The sequence below is a fragment of the Grampus griseus genome (genome assembly GCF_964374135.1).
Source record: "Grampus griseus genome assembly, chromosome: 14".
Lineage (NCBI taxonomy): Eukaryota > Metazoa > Chordata > Mammalia > Artiodactyla > Delphinidae > Grampus > Grampus griseus.
The window spans coordinates 62,958,126-62,982,975 of NC_139008.1; the positions used below are offsets into that span (position 1 = coordinate 62,958,126).

The 24,850-nt window shown below is 57.5% G+C and overlaps 1 protein-coding gene across 2 annotated transcripts in view; it reads right to left on the reverse strand.

Moving 5' to 3' along the window:
* The window catches only part of NOL4L (nucleolar protein 4 like), a gene marked incomplete at its 5' end in the record, with an annotated part of 125,543 nt that extends 114,230 nt beyond the window's left edge, over positions 1-11,313 (reverse strand). For both annotated transcript variants that reach the window (XM_082671647.1, XM_082671646.1), the window contains one exon: positions 10,993-11,313. In XM_082671647.1, the coding sequence (XP_082527773.1) occupies positions 10,993-11,313 (321 nt within the window). The remainder of the gene's footprint in view (positions 1-10,992) is intronic.
* Between the last annotated feature and the right edge of the window lie 13,537 nt (positions 11,314-24,850).

A 24,850-nucleotide genomic window follows, 5' to 3' on the forward strand; every position in this document is an offset into this window, starting at 1 on the left:
TTCAAGGTCATCCAGCCAGTGAGTCACAGCTCAGTGCAAACCTGGGGCCAGTCTGAACTCCAAAGCCCAACTCAGCAGCACGGCTTGAATGGCCTTGTCACAGATTCGCGGGTTATTGATTGGCTCACAATCGTAATCCTAATTATAGCTCCCTTTTATTGAGGGCTTTATTATGGCCACGCCCTGTACAGATGCTTCTAGATTATAAAATATAGTATACAGTATCGTGTATATACACACTGTAGAACACAGTATAGAAGGAGGATATAAGTGAAGCCACAGCTATTATCACCCCATTTTACTGATGAGGAAACTGAGGCTCAGAGAGGGGAAGTGACCTGCCCAAGACTGCACAGCAGTAAATGGCAGAGCCTGGACCCAGGCCCTACCTCCACACCCTGTACTCCTCTGCTGACCTATAGGGGCCTTACATTCAACACAAAATCCTTTGCCCCTCGCTCTGCTCCTGTCCCAGCCCCCAGATCTCCCAGAGAGACCCCATCCCCCAGGGAGTTTCCTAGCCTGAACTCTCTGAGCTGCCTCCCCTCCCCTCTCCCTCTTGGTTTGGGCTTGAAGCACCCTTGGGAGGTTAACAGCTGTCTGGTTTGGGGATCTTCACGCTGGCGTGGGGGGAATCCTCTGAGGGACCCTGAGATGGAGCCACAGCCCCTACTTGGTGGCCTGTTTGTCAGGCTTGGTGTTATGTCATCTTCCCAACTACCTCCCAGGGTGTGGGTCATCACCCGCTTATATACAAGCGGTCGGGGGATCAGAGCAGGCAAGCCATTTGTCCAGAACCAGGGGCTTGTGGCAGCGCTGGGATCCAAACGCAGGTCTGTTTTTGGCTATGTTAGCCTGTGGCCTTCCCTATGGCTGCTCTACCCAGTAGGGAGCTCCTGTAGCCTGGGCGGACCCCTCTCCCCATCCTCATGAAAATGACAACCCCACTACTTGAGCGTCACATGATCCCCTCCTTCAGTTTCTCCCAACAACCCTATAGGGGAGGGCCAATCATCAGACCCATTTTTCAGATGAAGAAACTGAAGTACCAAGTGATGACTTAGCCGGGTGCCCAGCAGAGGCTGTGCCTTGGTTCACTGACCTGTAGAATGGGGTCAGGACGGCCTCCCAGGGCAGTGGAGGATGCGTGCGATTGTGGAAGCCAGGGGCTCCTGGAGACACGCACTCAGGATGCTCTCAGACAAGGCCTGAGGCCGAGTGTGTTTTTCTCGACCCGCCAGCATCCAGTCAGGGCCTGGCCTGCCAAAGGAAGGGCCCCATGTCTCCTTGAACATTTCCTCAGCCTGGGGATGCCGAGAAAACGATGAGTCATCCACCGAGCACAGGCCTCCCGGGAGGCTGCATCGGGTCCCAGCCGGGGCGGGGAGGGCTCCAAGCTGGGAAGGGGGCCCCGAGAACGTGATGACTCCCGAGCTGGCCCCACTGAGACCTGAGTCACCAGGTCTCCTCCATGGCCTCTCACTACCACATGCTACCAGCCTTGGGGACGGCTCTTGGGTTCCGCCCACTGGACCCTGCCCCTGGGCCATCACCCCAGATGTGTGTCTGCCTGCCTTCCTCGTTTCCTAAACGCCTCTCTTTCCACCCAAGAATACTGGGTCAACTGTGACTACCAACCATCAAGCTTCCCTCGCCCCCCTCTCCCCTCCCCATGTCATCCAGCCCCGGACACTCAACCTCTTGTCCTACCAAGGAACCAGCCCCTCCTCTTCGCCCCAGGCCGGCCTTCTCTCTCCGCACCTACTTCCCAGCCTCCTGTTTTTCCTTCTCTGTAACACGTCTCCCTCTTGCCACATCTAGCATTCCGAGACTCCTTCTAAAACACGAATCTAACCTTCTCTCCCCTCTACTTAAAAACCCTCCTGCGAACTCCCAGCTCTCCTTGATTCTGACGCACCAGCTCCTCTGAGTGGCTTTCCAGATCCTCCTCTTCCATTTGGCCCCAAGTGATTTCACCAGCTCGTCCCCCTCAGGATCCCCAAGTGGTTCTCAAGCTGATCTGACCATTCACCCACCCACCACCGCATCTGAAATGCTCTGCAGAGCCCGCTTCTCCAGGAAGGTGGCCCCGGCCACCAGCATACACAGCCTGCACTGACCCCCAAAACCTGGCCCACCCCTAGCCCTTGCTCACATTCCCACCCCCTGGGGTGAGCTTTCCCCGTGTTCTGTTCTTGCCGAACAATTTGGTTTGGCCCTCAAGGTCCAGCTCAAATGTCGCCTCCCTGAGGACTCCCTGGACGCCCTCAGACAGGAGGATGGGTCTGGGCCTTGGGGCTCCTGAGGCCCTCTGAGTGCAGAAGGCATGGGCGACTCTCAGACTCCTGCTCTAAGGCATTTGCTGCCCCCACAGTGGGGAGTCCCTTAGGAGCAGGGGCTGTTCTGGGTCCTGGGGATACAGCAGTGAACCAAGCAGGCTGGTCTACCCTGGCAGAGATCACAGCCTTGTGGGGAGAAAGATACTAAATATATAAACTAGTAAAATACATCCACAATGTCAGAGAGTGGTAAGGGCTATAGAGAAAATTAAGTAGAAAGAGAGAGGGTCCAAGGAACCTAAGGTGGTCCTGGCTGGGTGATCAGGGAGGGCTTCTCTGAGGAGGTGACACTTGAGCAAAGATCTGAAAGAGGAGGGGAGCAGCCATGTAGAGATCTGGGGGGAAGAGTGTTCCAGGCTGGGGAAACAGTCAGTGCAAGGGCCCTGGGGCAGGATCGTGTTTGGTAGTTTTTAGAATAGCAAGGAGGCCAGTGTGGCTGACACTGAATGAACAAGGGGAGGGTGGAAGGTGGTGAGGGAAGCAGGCAGCTGGGCCAGATCATGCAGGGCCTGTAGGTTTCAGGAAAGACTCTGGCTCTTGCTTTGAGTGAGACGGGAATCTCAGAGGGTTCTGAGCAGGGGAGGGAGAGAATCTGATTTGCTTTTTGCTTTTGCTGATTTGCTGGTTGTGTGAGCCACAGGGGATTACAGGGGGGCAGAGTGGACACAGGGGTCCCAGTGGGGAGGCTGACGCACCTCCAGGCTTGGACGAGGCTGGAGGCAGTGGAGGTGATGAGAAAGTAAAATTTGAGTTGTATTTTGAAGGTAGAACCAACAGAATCTGCAAATGGTTGGATGGGGAGGGAGGGGTGGTAAGAGAAGAGAGTCCAAAATGATGCCCAGGTGTGGCCTGAGCCAGAGAAGGTTGGAGCCACTGTGATGCGGAGGGTGGTGAAAGGAGCAAATGAGCGAGCGAGTGAGCGAATGAATGAATGAATGAATGACCCCCAGCTTTGAAACCAGATGGGCTCACCCTCAGCCCTGGTGCTCTGTGGGACCTGGAGCTCCCTCCTTTGCATTTGGCCTTAGTCCCTCCATCTGAGGCTGAGGAACCTGGAGTACCAGGGTGGCCGGGAGGACTGGATGCTGCCAGAGGCGTTGACCTTGTGGGGAGAGGACAACTGCTCTCTCTCCCCGCCCCCTGCAGCCTGCCCAGGGCAGGCTGGGCCCGTAGCTGCAGTTGAGGTGAGAGGGTGAAGGTGTGGGCGACGGGGAGGGGTGGCATCTGTCTCCCACCAGGCTGGGTCCGGACAGGTAAGAGGGCTACCTCGAGCTCTGGGAAGCTTTTGTAGGGTGTCCTCAGATGAGGGGCCACCGTGAGCCTGGGGTGGGGAGGTGGGGAGAGCCAGGGCACCTGTGGGCCCCTACCTCCGTGCCCCGGGTCTCAGAGGGTCAAAGAGCCACGGGACCCAGGCCCTGCCACTTGCTCACTGTGGTGCTTGGGGAGGTTCCCTGGCCTCTCTGATGCCAAGTTCTCATCTACCTCACAGAATCCAGGGGAGATTAAATGAAATAGAGTGTCTGGCACATGGCAGGGGCTTGAGAACATGAGATATGCTCAGACCCCTGCCCCAGGGGGGCAGTCATTACACCAGCCTCACTGTGTTCTCTGGAAGAGCCCAGAGCCCGGAGCTCAGGCTCCCGGCCAGGGACTGGGGCGGGGGTGTGTGGGGGCCGTCGGGTGGTGAGAAGCCTCTGGGCAGCTCACCCTTCTACCTTCCCACCTGGCGAGTGCCTCCAGGCCTGGGTAAAGCCCCCACTCTCACCTCTCCAGCACCCCTCCTTGAGCTCTGGGATTGGGCAACCCCAGCACCAGGAAGAGATTCAAAGGCAGGAGGGGCCACAGGAGGCTTCACTGTGCAATGACTAGGGAAACTGAGGCTCAGAGCAGGGCAGGAGCCAGCCGGGGCAGAGAGGGACCCTGAGCCTTCAAGTTCCCAGCCCTGGGGGCTCATGCCACACCTATGGCCCTCACGAAGACTTCGCTGGTGTTCTGTGTAATTCAGTACAACATTAACCAGGCCCCCAGTGGCACTGGAGACACAGAAATAACCCAGACACAATCTCTAAGGAACCAATAGTTGCTTCCCACCAACTACATGCCAGGGATTTGGCTGGGGGCTTTACTTCCATTATCCCACTTAATATCCATGACATTTCATTTCCATCCCCATAATCCAGATGAGGAAACTGAGGCTCAGTGAGATCACATAACAACTAACATGTTGTAAGACGTGCTACCTTCTTAAGGCTCTATACGCATTAATGCATTCATCTTTATACCAGTCTTAGGAGGAAGGCAGTTTTCTCATCTGTAAAATGGAGCTGATAGGTCCTAAGGCCAAACAGGTGCAAGAGCAGAGCTGGGATTTGTACCCAGGACCCTGTGGCTTGACACCCCAAGCCCTTCACCTCTTCTCTATGTCAGGGTGGGCCAGGGGCAGAAAGTGGACTCAGAAGTCCTTGTTCTGACAAGCCACCCGCCTTGGTGGGCCCTCTCCCAGCTGCCTTTGGCTCCTTCTTCTGTTATGGGGCCTAGGGCCCAGGCCTGGCTTTGACAGAGGTTGGCGGAGTGACCTCCTGAAATGACAACAGAACCTTTTCCAGTTTGCCAAGCCTCTTGGAAGTGGGGCTTTGGAGCCCATTTTCCAGATGAGTAAACTGAGACTTGGAGAGGTCAAGCAAGCTATTTGCCCGAGGTCACATGGCAAGAAAGTGGGTGTGTTAGGATCGGTCCTGGCCCCCTCACTTCAAGTTCAGAAGCCTCTCTCCCACCCTGCCCCCCATGGAGCTTAGCTTTCGGCTCGGTAAGTGCCACAATGGCAGAGGTCACAAGTTTTACCTGCTGCCCTTGTTGGGCAGAGAGTGGCGGGGTGGCGGGGAAGGAGGAGGACAGCTGCTGGAAACAAGGAGGTGCTTCAGCCACTATCGCGGGGACAGGGACGTGGCACCACCTCTCGTGTCCACTCCGTCCCTCACACTACGCTTCAGCAGCTGCTGAGACCCCAGGAGCAGCACGGGGCCAGGCCAGCAGCTCCGGCTGACTTGGTTGTGATGAAGGACACCCCGTCAGCTCGTCACTGCCAAAGGACAGGATGCTTTTCAATAGGATCCTGAACATGTGGCACGCACACGCACGCTCGTGGTCTGCCAATGCCCACACCCCAGGTGCTTGCACATCTGCCAACACAGCCGCTCACAATCACACACACTCACAAGCATGCAGTCCCCCTCCACCTGTACACACACACACACACACACTGCCCCGGGCCCACAAGCGTCCCCAGCCTGCACATGGACAGGCACAGGCACACTCAGGCCCACACAGCCACACTCCTGCATGCACACCCACGTGCGCACACATGCTGTAGCCCAGGAATGCACGTGCATGTGCATGGTACTCAATCAGTCCCACAACCTCTAAGTTAAGAGCCAGCTTGGAGAAGCCCAGGTTTGCCTGAGGATGGGTTGGACCCTTGACCTTTGTCCCTGGGCAGCCCCAGCCACAGGCCCCCCACCTCCCATCCTCCCAGCAGGGTTTTTAGGGTCCCAATTGGACCTCCTGACTCCCAGACGCTCAGGGATGGGAAGGCAGCCTGTAGTGAAGGAGAGAATGTTCACGCCAGGCCTCGCCCAAGGACGAGCGGGGCATGCTGCCCCCACCACCAGCAGAAAGTGACCCAGGATCCGGAGGAGACACCCCGGGAAGGCAGAGCCTGATCCACCAGCAATCACTCAGGCTCCAAACTGCGGCCCCGCCCCCACAGAGACCCCAAGACCACATTCACCCACATCACTGAGGCTAATTAACAAAATAGCCCACTTCTGCCATTCACGAGAAATCCAAACAGGGTCCGTGTCATTGCCAACCTTCTCCCTGAAAGCCCCCAGGACCCAGGACAGCAGAGGCTTCCTCCCTTCTCCTCACCCCATACCCATCCTTTCGCACCCCAGGCAAGTCCCAGACACCATACACTGAGCCAATCCTGCCTTAAGTACCTGCCTGTGATCACACACACCTTGACTAGAGGATTCTTCTGCACTAATCCAGGTTAGGGTGTAATGGACTGAACGCTTGTCACGAAAAGCCCTGTGAACCAGATGAGGCTGTAAGACAACCAGAGAGGGTCAGAAAAGAGGGGTGTAGAGACGGCACGCAAGCTCAGCGTGCCCTGTGAGGACTCAGGGAAGTTCTAAACCTCCCTAAGCCTCAGTTTACTCATCTGAAGGATGGCAGGGACCTCTGGGCCGCTGTGAGAACCTGACGCACAGGGACAGGCACACGGTAGGTGACTCAGAAAGGGTCACTATGGTGACAATTTAGAGAAAAGTAGGAAATACTGAGGTATTCAACCGAAGGTCACAGCATATATTATGTTGTGCTAAGTCAGAGGCCATTTCCTGCCCAGACCAGCGGCCGCAGGTGCCAAAGGTTTACACAAAAGCTCTGGGGAGAAAAGCTGAAGACTGTGAAAATGCTCTCCACTAAATGAACATTGTCTGCAAACTGGGAAAAGACCACCATTAGTCAATTTGGCCAGCGGAACACCTGGGGTCTGGCTCGCAAAAGCCCAGTGCTGAGAGTGGAGTTTGGCAATCTGGCGTTTCCCCCTCGGGGGACGGGGCTCTAATGGGGGGATTCCTGGCATGTGATGGGCCCATGGAGAAGCCTCAGTGGAGCGCAGAGATCTGCGTTCCAGGCCCAGCTCCCCACCAACGGAAACTTCCCCTCTCAGGGCCTCAGTTTTCCCATCCGGAAGATGGTAGAGTTGGGCTGAGAACATCTATCTCCAAGGAGCCTGAGGGCTCTCTGGTCCTGGGAGTTGACAGATGGCCCGGGGCCCCTCCCCAGACATAACCTGTGGCCCTTGCAGGCGCCGGGACAGCCTCGTTCAGAGACCAGAGGAAAAGGAAAGGGGTTGGTTCACTTTTGGGCTGAGGCTGGAATGGAATCGGAGGGTCTCATTGGCAAAGGGTTTGCTTCCCACCCGCCCCCAGGCTTGGCAGCCACAGAGGCCAGAACAGGCCAAACGCAAGAAATAATAAATCCTAACCAGGCTTTGCCCAGTCAGGAGGCCCGGCTGGCTCTTGTCACAGAAAGATCTTGTCCCCAGGAGCGCCCCGTGCTGCCCGGTGGAGGACTCCGCCCTCCTCCCCTCAGCCCTCCGCCTCCACATCTATTTCCTGTGACAACCTGCAAACCGAAGACCAACTTGCCTCCCCCCCACCACCACCATGCCCTGGCTTCTGCTCGACCCCCGCCCCGCCCCGCCCCCCAAGCAGGCCCCAGCTGCAGGAGGCCCCGCAGAGTGTAATTCCCCGCGCCCTGCTCTCCGCCCTGGGCCCGTCCGGACAGATTAAGCCTTTGTCACACACACCCAGAAAAGCTCAGGGCCAGATGGGACGGGACAAGTGGTGTCAGATCATCGACCCTCCACGGCCGGGACTCGGAAGGGCCCCAACCGCAGCACCACATATGGCTGTGGGAAGAGGAAAGGGGGCCCACGCAGGGGGCAGCCAGAGAGCAACATGGAAGGGAGATGACATACCATGGCCACCCTGGGGACCTGAGCCGACGCAGGGGCGCAGGGGGCCCTCGTTCCGCGGCTGCATGACACAACTCCCATACCCCCTCTTGGCCGAAATTGCTCTGCCTCCCCGCCTGCCCTCCCTTGGAGCCTCCATGGGCTTCTTGATCAGATCCTGAGCTATGCCCACCCCCACCCCCAGCAGCTGGGTGCCCAGGGAGCAGGCTCTGAGTCCAACCCTCTCCAATGCCCCAGTGCCCCCAGAACGCCTGTGGATGCCAAACAAATGTCTCAGACAAAGGTTTGTGGCCCAATGACCTTCACAAAAACCCACCCAGGACAAAACTACAGGATATCTCCCAACTGCCACCAGAGGCAATGATAACTTTACTCTGTGTGTGTGTGTAAAAGCCAGCAAAGGTAGGGGATATCCTTTGCACCTTTCAAAGAAGGTCCCATTCAGCTCCTCCCGGGAAGAGTCCATGGCTGCCCCAGAATTCCCAGCAGGATCTGTCCCTCTTAGATCAGTGAAAAGGAAAATGGAAATGTAAAAATAATAACTGAGCCCCAGGAAGGTACTTGGAGCTGGGGGTGGCAGGATTCAGGGCATCTCCTGCGGCTGGCTCCGGCTGACTGGGCGAGTGCAGGTAACTAACGGGCTCCCTGGGGACCAGCAGGCCAGGCAGGTGGGCGTGGGTAGCTTGAGGGGCGGGCTGTCACAGGAGGGCACGTCTGTTGTGTTTGTCGTCCCCCTGGCAGCCTGGGCAGGGAGGCCTGGGTTCCCTTTCTCTGCCTCCCAGGCAGGTGGTCCCTTGGGAGGGCTTATTATTGGTCTGGGAGCTAGGGTGGAGTCTTTCAAGGCCCCTGTTGCCAAGCAAAGCGGGTCGGCGTGGGCCTCACGGAGGATCCGAAGGCTGGCAGGACCTGGGGCCCAGGCCCAGCACCCAATTTCTGCATGTGGCCTGGGTGGGTGTATGTTCACTTGCTCCGCCTTGACAGCTCTGTGGCTAAGGGGGTAGGGGGACTGACGGCCCTATGATGCCCACTCCCTAGGGGAGAGGTCGACCAGCTCAGAGAACTGGTGAGCTAGCTGCCCTGTCTGAGGGTCACCTGCCCTCCCAACTCCAGGAGCGGGTGGAGTGGGGGCTCCTGCCTCAGGCAAGAAGGAGGTTGGGCCAAGACTCCCAGCTCCCTGGGGAGGGATAACCAGGATGGGATGGGGTTGAGGGGCACGAACTGACCTGGGAAGCTGGGATGGCTGAGGGCAATGACCCAGGGTAGGGGGTGTGGACCAAGCCAACCATCTGGTGGGTCACTGACCTCGAAAAACCACTCTTAGGCTGGGGGCACTAGCCCAAGATGGAGGAGAACCGAGGGGGGTTAGCAACTGGCAGAGTGGGGAGGGCTGACCTGGGGAGAGGCAATGACCCCTACTCCCCGGGTGGCAGAGTGGGCACCAATTTGGGCTCGGGGAGGGGTCCCTGACTCGATCGGGGGAGGGGGGACAATGACCCAGACTCCCCGCGTTTGGCAGAGAGCACTGATTTAGGCTGGAAGGTCCCCGACTCGCTCAGGGTGGGACACTACCCCAGCCTTCCCCCGGGGAATCCGGCCCCAGCGCGCCCCTCTGCCCGGCCCCCTGCTCTGTGTCCGGCCGGAGGCGGCAGCGGCGCAGATGGGCCGCTGGCGGCCGCAGCGGCAGCGGCGCGGTTATCAGCGCTCCTCGCAGATGGGCCGCCCGCCCTCTGCGCTCACGGCTCCCCACTCCCCGCGGCCTGCAGCCCCGTCCCCTGGGCGAGGGGGGAGGCGCCTCCGGATCCGCTCCCCGGCTCCCGCCTCCCTCCCTCTCAGCCCCCTCACCCCGCGGGCCTGGCCCGGGCGGCTGCCGGAGGGGGAGGGGGAGGGGACAAGTGCACTTTTCGTAACGACCGAATCAATTGTGTGTGAAGAGCCCGCTCCGGCCGGGGACTGGGCTGAGCGCAGGGCGGGCGGGCCGGACGGGGGAGGAGCACGGAGCGGGGAGCGGGGGAGCGAGGGAGGGAGGGAGGCCGGCGCGGGGCGGCCCCGCTCGCTCGCTCGGGCCGGGCGAGGCCGGGGAGGGAGCGAGGGGGGCAGGGAGGGAGGCTGGCCTGGCCCGGCCGGGCCAGGGGCTGAACGCACTAATGGAGGGTCTCCGCGACGGAAAGTTCAAAGCTCAGCAGCACCCCGGGAGCAGCGGCCCCCCCAGCCCCCACCCGCTGCAGAACAATGAGGTCCCGGCGGGGGAGCCGCGGGGCCCACGCCGCACGCCCTCTCCAGGGCGCCCCGGGCCGGAGGGGACGCCCCCGCCCGGCCGCCCGCCTCCTCCCTGTCGGCGGCTGCGGTTCCCCGTCCCCTCCCCCACGCCACCCCGCCCGGACCGGGCCGGCCCCGGGGACGGGGGAGGGGAGGGGATGGATAGGTCAGGCCGCCCCCGTCCCAGAGAGGGGGGAGCGAGGGGCCCGGGGGGCGGAGGGGGCGCCCCACCCACCCGCGGGAGGCTGCTCCTGCGCCAGGCTGCGGCTCGGGCTGCCCCTCCCCGGGCCAGCCCCGGGTGGGGTCGGGTAGACAGTGCCCGGGCGGGCCCCCTCCCCTGGCGCTGGGAAGCCGAGCTGACTCCCCGTCCCGTGGCTGTCCCTGCCCCCCCGCCCTCGCGGCACCACCCTCCACACACACATACACACGCACGCACACACACACACAGACACACACACCACACCGCCCAGCCGGCCCGGGGGCGGGAGCGCGAGGCGCCCGGGACAGGCAGCCCCGGGGCGGGCGGGGGGAGGCTCGGGCTTCTGAGCAGCCGCCTGCTGGCGGGGGGAGGGGACGGGAGAACGGAACATGCTGGGGTGAGCAGCCCGGGACAGCCCGCCCGGCACGGCCCGGGCAGCAGCGCAGAGGGGGGCAGGGACGCCCCGAACCCGGAGCGCTGCCCGGGCTGGCTGGGGCTGGCGGGTGAGCAGGGACGCGTGCGCCTCGGGAGGGCCAGACCCAGGGACAACCTCAGGGACACACGTTCGGACACACATCCACACCCCCACCCCGCCCCCGCCCGCCCCGAGCCCCGCGGTGGGACCGGCCCGCGGCCGCCGCGCGCGCACTCACCGAGCCCGTCTTGACCGGCACATACACCACTTGGCCCATCTTGGGTTCCCGGCCGCTGCCCAGGCGGAAGCCCTTGGAGCGCACCCAGAACTGGAACTTGCCTTTCTCGCCGGCTGCCGGGCCGCTGCCCGCGCCGGTCCCGCCGCCGCCCTGCAGGACCTCGGCGATCCGCTGGTATTTGCTGCGTGTCACCGTCTTGGTTTTGGCCGAGTCGCCGTAGGTGCGCAGGCACCAGTCCCGGAACTGGCGGCCCAGCTCCGAGTCCCCGGGGCTGCGCTCGCGCTCCCAGCCCCCGCGCAGCAGCAGCGTCGGTTTCGGCATCCTCCCGGCGCGCCCGGCGCCCTCGGGGGCGGGCCGGCCGCCGGGCCGCCCGGTGCCGGGACTGGGCTGGGCTGGGCCGAGCCGGGGTGCGCCGCGGCCCGGGCTGTCCCGCGGTGTAGCTCCGGCGCGGCTGCTTGATGGGCACGGGCGGCGGCCGGACGCGCGGGGCTGCGGCGCGCTCTGTCCTGCTCGGGCGGCGGCGGCGGCGGCGGCGTTGGCGGCGGCGGCTCCGGCTCGCCTCCTGCTCCGCCTCCTCCTCCCCCCCGGCCGGGATGCAGGAGCGATGGAGGCAGCTCCGGGCCCGGAGGTGCAGAGGGGGCGGGCCGCCCCGCGGGCGGCCGGGGGAGGCGGGAGGCGGGGAGCGGCCCCGGGCGCGGAGAGCGAGACCGAGCCTGGGCGCGGGCGGCGGCGGCGGCGGCGGCTGTCAGCTCGCGCGGCTCATCCTGCTCCTGCTCAGGCTCCCGCTGCCGCTGCTCTTCCTCCTCCTCCTCCTCCTCCCGCGCCCGCCTCCACCACGCCGCGGGATCCCACCTGTTAGAGCGTCGCAGCCTTCGCCGCCGCCCCCCTTCCCGCGCCCGCCCGCGGGGCCCAGCCCCCGCCCTGGCCCGGCTCCTGGGGGCGCGGGGGCCGCCGCGCCCGCAGCCGCCGGTAGGGCAAGAGCCGCAGGCGCGCAGTGCCCAGCCCAGGGACCGAGTTCCCTCTGGCCGGGCCTGGCCCCGAGCCTCGCAGGCCGCTCTCAGCCCGGACCCGGCGGCCTCGCAGGGAGTAGGGCGCAGACCCCGCCCGGCCGCAGGCGTCCCGGCCTCCCCGGGCGGCCCCGCCCGATTTTAGCCTGGCGCTGGTGGTACAGGGCAGGGCCCCTTCCCTTCCTCTCGGCGACTGGCCTGACCTCTCCGGTGCGAGCCCGGCGCCAGAGGAGCAGTGTTCCCCTGGGGAACCCCAAACCGCCGCCCTTCGGAGGCCCCCAAACTTCCTCCCCTCTCGCCTCACCTGAATTCCCCGAAGTTTGGCCGGTCTTGGTTCGGCTAACGCCACTGGTCTGGGACAGCGCCAGGCCCCGGAGAAGTCGTCAACATTGACCGGTGGCCTCACTCAGGCCAGCCCTACCAAGGCTTGGAGCAACGCTCAACACACCCACAAATTCATCCCGAGACACCCTGCCTTCCTGGGTGCACCTTGGCCTAGAATCACTGGCTGAGTAAACTCAAGTGGATATGCCATCCCCCTCCTCCCCGGGCAGGACTGACCTTGGGTAGAGCCAGTCCCCTTCCCCTTAATGAGATTACTAACATAAATAAAGGCACAGGCCAATTCTCCGGGATGTCTGCCCTCCTTTGCTTAACAGGTTTGAGAAATTGCTGAGCTTCTCTTCTGGCTGCTTCTCTTCCACCCTCAATGTCCTCAGGCCACTCCTGCAAGCAAGTCACCACCCACGCCTGAGTCCCAGATTTTGCCCAGTGCAGGACCATTTTTTGCCCAGGAACTACTGGCTACCCTCATCCCAAGGTCCCCCACCCTGGTACCTACAGAGTGCCAGGTCCTGGCAACTCTGAGCGGCAAAGGAGACTGGCCCATTTTACAGATGAAGGCCTGGGGCTTGGAGAGGTGGCCTGACCTGGTCAAGGTCACGCAGGGAGGAGAGGAGGGTTCTGGCTCAGGTCGGTCTGGCTCCTGCTACCACATCACACATGAAGACTCCCCCTGACATCCCGCTGGGAGGGATACCCACTCTGTATGTGGCTGGCTCATGTCCCCCCAGTAGACTGGGAGCTCCAGACGCTCAGGGTTCATGTCAGGCCCTAGCACAGCACCTGGCACACAGTAGGTGCCAATAACTGCCAAAAGAACGCCAGAGGTCTTCCAAGTCCCAACCTCTCTCTGCATTTCACATAGATTTATTTTTAGATAATTTACATTTCTATGTTACTTTATATATACCAACAACTCCACACTCATTTTTCCTCTTTATCTTCCTAAGAGCTCTATTTGGTTCCATGCTGCCATGCCCATTTTTCAGAGATGACCCCTGAGGCTCAGAGAGGGCAAGGTGCTACCCAAAGGCCATACAGCCCCTCCCCTGGGGGTGGGGGAGGAGGGGCTTCTGCATGATTTAGAAGCCCACTGCCTGACTTTTCCAATACAGCCCTTGACACATAACCCCACAGTTCACTCTCTTCCTGAGAACAAAGGTGCTCTAGCCTAGCAATGCTAATGATTACTTTCAGCAAGGGTGCCCTGGTGCCTAGGTGGTGGGGCCCCCTCGTTTGAGCCCGGGTCTCTGTCCAGTTCCAAGACACACCAATAACCGCTAAGCCAGACCACCTCTCCATGCAATCTGGGTCTTTGCCTGCCTTCCAGAACCTAAAAATCTTGTTAATCTTGAGCTGAGTTCTAGTGTGACAGAAGGTGTAGTACGATGAAGAGAACGCAGGCTTCGACGAGGACCTACTGTAGAGCACAGGGAACTCTGCTCCCTGTTATGTGGCAGCCTGGAGGGGAGGGGAGTTTGGGGGAGAGTGGATACATGGATATGTATGGCTGAGTCCCTTTGCTGTGCACCTGAAACTATCACAACACTGTTAATCGGCTAAACTCCAATAGAACATAAAAAGTTAAAAAAAAAAAAAAAAGAATGTAGGCTTCGCATAGAGTCAAACAGACTTGAGGTTGAATCCTGGCTACCATTTGCCATGGCATTCTTCGTGCCCAGAGATCCCAGTTGACTGCTTCCCAACTAAGTGAACCCATCAACCCACCCTTTGCTGGGTGACCTCTGGCAGGTCACTGAACCCTAACTTCATCATCTGTTATAATGGACAGACTGTAAAGTTTCAGCAGAATAACGTATGTGAGAGAGGCTGGCATATTTAACAGGTGCCCAATAAATGCCATTTGCACCTCCGTAGAAGGAGGAAGATGAACTTCGTTAATACTTTTTGTGTTTCATTCCATCAACAAACACTTCTTGAGAAGCCATTATACACTAGGTGCTTGGAATATAGCCATGGGATCCCCAAGGTCCTTGCCCTCTTAGAGCTTACCGATGGGTGGGGAAGAGGGCCATTGAACAAACCAACTATCAATAATTACAGCTCAGGGAAAGGGCCATGATGGAAATAGGGAACTGTGATAGCAAATAATGGACAGGAGGGACTGCTGTTCTTAGGGGGATCAGGAAAGTCTCCTCTGAGAAGGTAGATTTGAGCAGTGATGTAAGTGACAAGGAGCCAGCCATGCTATGTTCTGAGGGAAGAGCATTCCAGGCAGAGGGAACAGCATGTGTAAAGGCCCTGAGGTGGGAAAGAGACTGGTATTTTCCAGAAGTTGGAAGGAGGCCAGTGTGGCTAGAGTGAAGTAAGTGAGGAAGGCTTAGAGGGCAGGAGACCATGGGAGAAACCTTGGATTTCAGTCTAGATGTGCTGGGAGGCCTTTGGTGAGTTTTAAACAGGAGGGAGATTGATGAGTAGAGAGGACTGGAGGGCAGCTAGAGTGGCCCAGGGGTCTGTGATCTAGGGGCTTGGAGGTCAGGGGCCTTGGTTTCTCCTCCCATGTGTCAGCTCACTCTACACCAGGCATATCTCAGCCTCTTGCCCCAAGGGATGCTAGGAAAAGAGTGGAGGGGGCTGAGTCAAGGATGAGAATAGCCTACTGCAACCCATCTCCACTTCTGCGGAAGCAGTTCCCTGGACCTCTGGCTTGTTCGTGTCAATGGCATCCTTTAGCAAGGGTCCTGCCCCAGAGCACACTAGGTGGAAGGTAAGTTTCTCACAATGCCCAGCAAGAGCAGGGCAATGGAAGGACAATCATGGTCCTAGGGCGAAACTGCGCCTCCTGTCTTCTCATTCCCGACAGCTGCCAAAGGACAAAGTAGGCTGCTCCAGTAATCGTGGGTTATTGGATCCCTGGATTTTTTTTTTACCCTTAATCCAGATGTCCACAGGAGTCCAGACCACCAGGGCTCATGTCCACTTCCAATACTGACAGTAATGTACTGGGTCACAGGAGCTTAAGTGAGAAAGGGTCTGGAGAAATCATACAGTCTAAACTCTGCCCTTTACAGATGGGTAAACTGAGTCCCACAGAAGGGAAGAGGCTCAGGGTTACCAGCAGAGCAGGGCACCTGGACTTTGCCTGGTTTGGCCCAGATCACTGAGCTCTGACCCTGGGCCCAGATGAAAGGGAATGCCTGCAACTCGGAGGTGAGGTGGCCCCAACCCAGCCTGGGGTGGGGCAGAGTGACTCAGGACCCCACGGAGGCCTGTCCACCGAAGGCTGGGAGAAGCAGTGAGGTCCCGGAGCCTTGGGGCAGCTGGGGGGAGGGTGGTTTCCACTGTCAGGCACTTGTGCCACTTCCATCAAGGACTATGCAGCCATTCCCCGCCCCCCCCCCCACCGCAAGCACCGCAAGCATCTCCCCCTGTGGTCTGCTCAGCCACAGCGACCTGCTGCTTCAGGTCCACCCCACACAGTGTGGTCCAGGGGCTTCCATGGCTGCTCACAGACCCCTGGGCTTTCCCCATCCTGGCTTTGACCACACAATATCACGATTGCCTGCTTACCTATGCCCACCAGTGCCCAGCACACGGGCTGAGGTTTAATAATTATTAAATAAATGAGTGAATGAAGGAATGAATGAAAGTGTTGGTTCTCAAAATGCACGTCTCAGACTGACGACTACAGCATTTCCCGCCACGCTCCTCTGCCTCCCCCGTAATCGATCAGTTTGTGAGCATTTATGTGCTCCTCCTCAGAAGGCTCTGCCATTGAGTCACCTGCCGTGGGCGCCTTGATTCCTCTAAGCCTCAGTTTTCAAAACCGGTAAGATGGGGATAATAATTATACCTAACTCACAGTGCTGTTGTGAGAATAAGCACTCAATAAATGTTAGCTCCAGTTATCACCATGTCCATCTGCCATTCATTCCGGCGGTTGTTTGAGTAGCCTCTGTGTGTCAGATGCTGTGCCTGGTGTCGGGAGCACAGCCATAAACAAGATGGACCTGGCCCCAGCCCTCATGACACTCAGGGACCAGCTGACTTTGAAAAGATCATGACAAATATGTTGAGAATTAGAAGACAAAAAGCTGCCATGAGAACACACGAAGGGGGCTCAAACGTGCATCTTCTGAGAAACCCTGCCCTAGAGTTCCCTGGACGGAGGCACTCAGGGCGAAGACAAGGGGAAGGAGAAAAATGTCTCCACACCTACAGCGGCCCTGGTCGTGGAACCACACCAGAGTGGGAAACATCGACCCACCTTCCCGCAGAGTTTAGGAAGCCCTTGAGTCCAGCATCTCCCTTTCCAAAAACTAAAGCATAAAGAGATAAGGGTCTCCTTCAAATGTCACTGCCCCAGCCGAGCCCTCCTTGACCACCCTTTCAAAAATAAGCCCCAGTGTCTCTCTCTATCCCCTGCCCTACTTTATTCATCTTCATAGACTCAGCACCACCTTCTGTTATAATGTGTATTTATTTGTTTCTGTTCATCTCATGCACTGCAATGTGTCAAAAAGGCGGGGATTTTGTCTTGTTGACTGTAGTATCTCCGACACTGAGAACAGCCTGGCACATAGTAGGTGTTCAATACATATTTGTTGAATAAATGAGTGAATGAAGAAACGTGTGTGTGTGTGTGTTTGCATGCACATGCATTATAACTAAAATTTGCAATGATATCCACAAAGATTTATGTTGAATTGAAAAGGAAAGAGGTTTTTCTTTCTGTTATTAATTTTGTCTACTGCAAGTCACTTCCCTTCACTGAGCCTCAGTTTCCTCATCTGTAAAATGGAGCTAATATCTACTTTGCAGCATCATTGTGGGACACCAATATGGTGCAAAATGCCCAGATGCCTGGCACACAGTAGGTCCCCTGTGGGCAACTCTGTTATTCTGATGGAGCCCTTAGTTGGAGAGGCTCACAGAGGGGGATACCCAGGGCCTGAGCCTTCCTGTAGGACACAGAGGCAGCTGACACTGGATCTGTCCCGTCACCTGAACTTGCCGGTAATTTATTGATGCTGGATGCTGGCACCTAGCAGCTTGCCGGGTCAGCCTCAGGGAGCAGGTGTGGGGCCACCGGGGCCTACCCCCAGCCTCACCCAGGAGGAGCGGGTGGGGAGAGTGGGTCTGCACAGCCCAGGAAAACTGATAGATCAGCCCTTACAAATCCCCTACTATGTGCCAGGCACTGGGGGACTCGGAAAAAAACCAGGTGAGTTCCTTGCCTGACCAGAGCTGATAGAGGGTGAGAGAGACATAACTCATCATTTGAACACCCACAGAAATAGTGACAGCTGCATGCAGGCCTACTGTGTGCCAGGAACTTTGTACATATAACCACATTTAAGCCTCATGAATAGGCTTTGTTCATATTCTATAGGTCAGAAAATGTCACCAAGGAGACATCAGATGATGTGCTCAAAGTCACATGGCTAGTGAGTGGCAGTCTGAACCCAGATCTGACTGGCTCCAAAGCCCATGCATATGTTACCACCACCCTGCCCCCATCAGGCTGGCTGGCCTAAGGGGCATGTAAATACCCTAAATTAGGAGCACTGCAAGGTCAAAGTGAGCAGGGACCCATTCCACTGAATCTTCCTGGAGACCAAGGCCTTTAACTGCCTTTCAGAGCATGTGTGGAAATACCAAAGGGAGGTATATTTTAGGGCAGGGAAAGAGCCAGAGGAAAGGTTTGAAGGTGGAAAAGGGACTGGTGGGTTTTGTGTGTGTGTGGTGCGCAGGCCCACCTGGGAGAGCAGAGGGGCCCAGTAGGGGGCAGTGAGCATGTGGGGGCTTTGAATGCCTGGCCAGCTCTGGGCCTCCCTGGGTGGGCCATGGGGAGTGGGTGCGGGGGGGGGGGGGGAGCGGCGGGGGGCTGTTGCTGAAAGATGAAGCCACCATTTCCCCCTGACCTTTATATTCTAAGAGGCTGGTCGGTTAGGCCAGAGGACAACTGGCATTCAAGGGCCTCTAACGTCTAATTCCAGCCTCACCTACCTCCACTCCCCCCACCAGCCCTCTGGGCCTGGCATGCTCACTGGCTCTGAAACACTTCCCTGCTTGCTCTCACCTCCGTACCTCTGTTCTCCCAGATCCCAACTCCTGCATCCTACCCACTGCTCAGGCCTCACTCCTAGACCTGTTTCCTCCACGAAGCCTGCCCTGACCACACCAAGCCTTGCTTATATGCCTCAGCCTCAAAGGCCTGGGCTGGGCAAGGGCCCATCCTCCACTAAAAGCCACAGGCACTCGCCATCCACGGTGGTCAGCTGTTGCTTTCACCTGCCTAGCAACATTCTTCGCCTGGTAATCTGAAATGCCTTTGAGAAGCTGCCCCTTCCCCTTCTTTAGAGCGTGTCGCTGGAGCAGGACAGACCTAAACCTTGGCCATCAAAAACATCCTGTCCCCTTGACCACTGTGATGGTGGCCAGATTTCTGACATTATTTGAGCCCCTTGATTCAGTCGTGCCTGGAGGCCCTTTTTATTTTCACTTAGGTCTCTTTGCGCTGGATTTCTTGCAACCCAAAGATCCTTGTCAGATGTACCATCTGTGCAATGCAGTTTGGGCCTCCTCTGGTCTGGCCCAGACAGCTATACCAACCTCCTCACTGGACTCCTGGTCTGTATGTCTTCCCCTCCACCCCAACCCAAAAGGATCTCTTCTCTTAATTATGACCTCTGTCATTCCCCAGAATAAAGTCAAAGTCCTCAACTCAGCATTCAAGGCCTTTCACCATCCTGTTCTGCTCTATCCCTCTCTGTGCCAGCCACACTGAGCTCTCCATTCCTCTGAACAACACACCCTTTATGTGACTATAATTTATATATACTGTTCCCCTCACTGGGACTTCCCTAAGCCCCCTACCCTCAATATTCTTTCTGGCGAACTCGTACTCACCTTTCAAAACCCCATTTGACTGTCACCCTGTCTGCCATATTTTCCTTGAACGCCCCATGCAGGGTGAGATGTCTCTCCCTGCCACCCTGGGCACCTCAAGCTCCCCAGCTGGTCTCGTTCAGGTCAATGACCACATAATTTGCTTATTATCATCTATTTGACTACCTTCTCCCCAGATGAGGAGCTCCTCAAAGATAGGGACATGTCTTATTCACTTCTTATCTCCCAAAGGGCCCGTTAATAGCTGTCAACTAACTAACTTACTAACAGGGAGCTGAAGCAAAGTCATACTCCTTGAGGCCTTGTGAACCATTAAGTAACCATTTTTGCTGGTCAACTCTTCAAGGCAACCACTCACTATTTTTTTTTTTTTTTTAGCTTCAGGACTTCTCAGTGCCTTTAATTTACTAATGGGCACTGTGAACCTGTGCACCGGCTTGCTCCATTTCAGGAGTGGGGAAACTGAGACCCAGAGAGGGACAAGGATTCATTCAGGCAGTTGACAGCAGAACCGGGCCTGGGGTCCAGGCCCCTGCCCTGCCTCACCCAGTGTTCTCCCCGCTACACCTCAGGCCCCTTCTAGGCACAAGTCACCTCTGTAGCAAAACGTTAAGAGCAAGGGCTCTGAGCCTTGCACCCCCTTTTGCCAGCTGTGTGGCCTTGGCCGAATGTCTTAACCTCTCTGAGTTTCAATTTTCTCACCTGTAAGGTGAGAAAGCACCTTACCTCTTGACGTTGCTGTGAGGGTTCAAGTCCATGTAAGAGCACCTAGTACAACACCCAGCACACAGTAGGCCCTCAACGAATCCCTACCAGCATCTCTATGGCCTCAGCTTTCTCAGTGGGCACAGTGAGCCCTGACATCTTTGGGGGGATGTGGGTCTTTCTGGGGAGAGATGCCAACTAAATACTAGGTTCGGCCTGGGCCTCCTTCCACAAGGTTCAAATCTGGGTCTCAGCGGGGGCCTGCTCGTCTGGGTGCCCAGCTGTCAGGCCTGCCTCCTTCCTGATTTGAAAAGAGGCATTTTTTGTTTAGAGGAATTTTCCCCCATTTCATACTGGCTCTATAAATTGGATTTTGTTGAGTGGTTTCTGACAAGCAAGTCAAACAGGCATGTGTATGGAGGAGATGCAAGGCTGACTCTGGCCACAGGGGTGGATCTGAGGCCTTGAGTTCTGCTGGTCGCTGGCTATGAGCTCAGCCCCTGGGCAGCCGCATCCTAAGGAGAGTGTGTGTCCTTGGGGGTGATCCAGAAGGACTTCTTCCCCAGGAATTCTTTCCAGAGGCTTCCCAGAAACTTCCCTTAGAGGAAAGGCCCCTATGGCATATGGATCTGCCTACTTACCCTCCTCCAGCAAACCTGCACCCTGGATTCGGATTCATGGTGGCCAGGGGCTGTCCCTGAGTCTCCTACCCCAGTTCAGTCCTCCCGAGATGATAGTCAAGGATCATGAGAAGGATCACAGTGTTTTCCACATCTTCAGCCACCCAAACAAGGGGAAACTGACATAGTAAAGCAGGAGAGATTTCAGTTAGACAGCAGGAAGAACTTCCTCCCTTCCAGATGGCTGAAACTTGAGCTGTGCATGACCTTGGAAAGTGCACTAAACTAGGAGCCAAGGCACCTTCGGCTGATGATTACTGTGGGACTCTAGGTCAGTGTCTCATTTTCTCCTCCCCTTGGTTTGCTCATCTACAAGGTGGGGATTCGAATTTCTATTCACCATGCCTCCATGTCTTCAAATAAGACAGTGGGATGATGCGTTGAGGGCAGTGCCTGGTGGGGCTGGATCAAATGACCTCCATAGGTTCCTTTTCCTCTCTTTTTTGGAAGGAATTCCCAGGGCCATGACCCTGGCAATAGGCCCAGGGACCCAGTGGTGAAGTGTGTGTGTGCATGTGTGCGCATGCACAGGACTCTGGGTCACATAGTAGGTGCTAAGTTAATGTTTGGTTTTCTCTCACTTCTCTTGGGCAGCTCTCCAGATGCAGAAAGAGCCCTGGGGAGATGTCAAGAAGCCTGGATTCTAACCCTGGGTCTGCCCCAAATTGATTTTACCTTGCCATGTCCCTTACCCAAATGAGTCTCGATTTCCCCATCTGTACCGGGGCTTCCCTGGTGGCGCAGTGGTTGAGAGTCCGCCTGCCGATGCAGGGGACACGGGTTCGTGCCCCGGTCCGGGAAGATCCCACATGCCGCGGAGCGGCTGGGCCTGTGAGCCATGGCCGCTGAGCCTGTGAGTCCAGAGCCTGTGCTCCGCAGCGGGAGAGGCCACAACAGTGAGAGGCCTGCGTACCACAAAAAAAAAAAAAAAAAAAAAAAAAGTACCAGGAGGAGTTTGGATGGTTTCCAAGACTACTTCTCTCCTGAAACTGTGAAACCCATGACTGACCCAGTGAGGTCTGACCCCTGATCCCTTGTCTCCCACCAGCCATTACAGGAGGTTTCAGATACACTGACCTTCCTATGCTTCCCTGAATTTGCCAGGGCCTTGGGAATGGCCTCAGGTCCCTCTCACAAGCCACATGACCCTGGACGTTTCACACCTCCCAAGCCAGTGCCTCCGCCCAAACCCTTCCTCTCTTGCCACAAATTCACCTTAATTAACTCCAACTCATCTTTACAGCTCTCAGCTCAATCATCACTTCCTGAAAACCCCTCCCTCCCTGAGATCCTCCTCCACGATTCACTCTCATGGGGGGCTCCCCTGCACCCCTTCTTTGTAACACTTAACCACCTGTGCATCTCACATTTATGTCGTTTCTTTAGTGACATCTGCCCTTCCCCAGACTGTGAATTCTATGAGGACAGGGACTGGTTGGATCTCGGTCCCCACCATGTCCGGGTGCCCAGCACAGAATAGATGCTCAATGCGTAACTATTGAATGAATGGACGGACGGCCTCCTCATTTTTGGTCAGGAGCTAAGCTGCTGACAGGCCCTACCTGCAGAAGATGGGCTGGGGGTATATTGGGAGCCCCTCACATCCCCACCCAGGCTTTCCTGTGAGGCTCTCCCAGCTGACCTGAGACCTCGGGAAAGGCAGATATGAAGCATCAGCTCCATTTTTCAGACGAGGAGAGCAGCCCCAAAGGCAAGTTGGCTGGAGGGAGGTCACCTAGCTAATACATGACAGGGTTGGGGTAGGATCCCAGGATTAACAAAGCTGGAAGGGTTTTCTAGTCCCTTTTTGACAGAGGTGGAAACTGAGGCATGAACGGGGAAGGCATTGCCCAAGGTTTTCCTGGCCAGGCAGCAGCAAGGTGGGGATGGGAATCTGTGGTTCTTGAACTCGGAGAACTTTCTCCTGCCGGTCTGAGGAAGAAGATCCATGGGCTTGACCCCGGGATGACCAAGCGGCTTCAGATAACTGATAACACCACACGGCACCCTCTGGGAGTGGACAGTGCTGGCAAAAAGCCCCCTGAGGGTTTGGGTGTCTGTATAGAACCAGGCTGCCTGGGTTTGAATGCCGGCTCTGCCGGTCACCAGCTGTGAGTGACCTTGCTTGGGTCACTTTACCTCTCTGTGCCTCAGTTTCCTCATGTGTAAAATGGAGGCAATCTGGGTTAATACGTAAATAGAACAAAGCACTGAGAGCAGGAAGTGGTCTGGGACAACGTCTAATACGCGCGAACTGCAGAGCTGACCTGGCCAGAAGCAGGAGGAAGTGATTCATTCTCTCTGTGTACCAAGGGACTGGTATCAGCCTGCTTCTCGCCCCAGGTCCACAGGATAAAATGTACCGGAGGGGTTTCAATCATCATGGTGACCTTTTTTGAGCCCTCCGGTACTTTACAACCCACTGAATCCTCAGAACCACCCCAAGAAGCAGGCTCTGTCATTATCCCATTTTATAGATGTGAAAACCAAGGCCCAGGCAAGTCACTTGTCCAAGTCCCACAGTTTGTGACCGGCAGAAGCGGGGCTCATGTCCAGAGGTCAAAGGATGAAGGACCCAGGGGTCAAAGGATGAAGAGAGATGTGTTGGCCAAGGGAGTGGAGTCCTAGAGGAGGTCCTGGTCGGGCCTCGCACAGTGAGGAGACCTGGGCAGTTGGGGACTGGCGGAAGCTGCCGCTGGAGCCCCCATCTCCCCTGGGGTGGGATCCTCGGTGGGGCCTGCTTGGTAATCACAGCATTTGCCAAGTGCCTGCTGGGCAAGCTCTCTGAGGGCAGGGCTAAGTCTCTCATACCCACCATTGGGCACCCAGCCCAGCCCCAGGCAGGTGCTATGAGGGCTTGTTGGTTGAGTAGTGCCAGACACCCGACCCGCTGTGGCCAGGCCTCTCGACAGTCATGAGCCCCATTCTCCAGGTGAGGAAACCAAGGCTCAGAGAGGGGAAGCGACGTGTCCTAAGCCACACACTTCTGTCCAAATCTTTACTCTCCTCCAGGGACGTGAGCCCAGGGACCACGTCTCCCCACCTCCAGCGGTCAGTGCCCATGACAGACCCCGGAAGGCAGGTAAGTCTGAAGGGGTGGGGAGCATGAAGCATCTTCCCAAGGTCTCACCAGGCATGAACAGATCAAAGAAGGGCAGCTTCTCCATGGCTCCCAAGGCCCCCAAAACGTGAAAATGTAAGGACTGTCTTTAGGGCTCAAGGAGTTCAAGCTTCCCCTTTTACAGATGGAGAAACTGAGGCCCAGAAAAAGGATAAGCCACATCCGGGGCCATCAGGCAGGTAAGGAACAGACCAGAAGCTAGCAGAGCAAGTCCAAAGGCCCTGAGGTTGACACAAAGTATGAACTAAGGCCAGCAGGCTGAAGAGAGATGAGGCTGGAGAGGTGGGCTGGGGCCAGGCCGGGCAAGGAGTATGGTCTCTAGGCCAGAGCAGTGGGAAATCACTGAATTGGAAAGTCTGTCCACCTCCTGGCTTTGGCGCTTTAGAGACCCATCTGGTGGCCAGGGACTGACTGGCCTGCAGGAGGGCAGGATGGGAACAGGAGACCCGGGAGCAGGGCTGACACTGAGCCCAGCCTGCTCCTCTCTCCTGCCCTCCAGACCTGCCGACTCAGCCTCACTGCTCAGAGGGCTGAGGGCATCCTAGCAGCACGCGTCCAAGCCCGAGCTCCTGATTTCCATCCCCAGATCTGCCCCTCCACTGTCTTCCCATCTCAGTAAACACAAACTCCATTCTTCCCCAAAACCTTGGAATCATCCCTGCCCCTCCTTTCTCTCACCCGCTACACCTGATCCGTCAGCAAATCCCTTTGGCTCCACCTTCAAAATATAACCGGAATCTGACCACTTCTCATCACGGTGCTGCTGCTCTCCGGTCTCCCGGGGGATAGTTGCGCCAGCCTCTCCCAGCCCCGTGGTGTCCCTTCCACCAGGCAGCTCCAACACACATCAGATCACGTCCCTCCGCTGCTCCAAGGTATCTTGTGGTTCCCCACCTCTCTCAGAGTAAAGTCCTAACTTGGCCCTTGAGGCCCTCAAACTCCGGCCTCCCTGTCCCTGTGTGGCCCTCTGTCCCCAGTCTCTCGCCCCCAGTGTCTGTGGCAGCAACTCCATCCTTGCCGCGTTTGTATTCTTACCTCAAGGCATTTGCACGTGCTGTGCCCTTTGCCTGCAATGCCCTTCCCAGATGTCTGCAGGGCCGGCTGCCTCACCTCCTTCAAGTCATCAGATG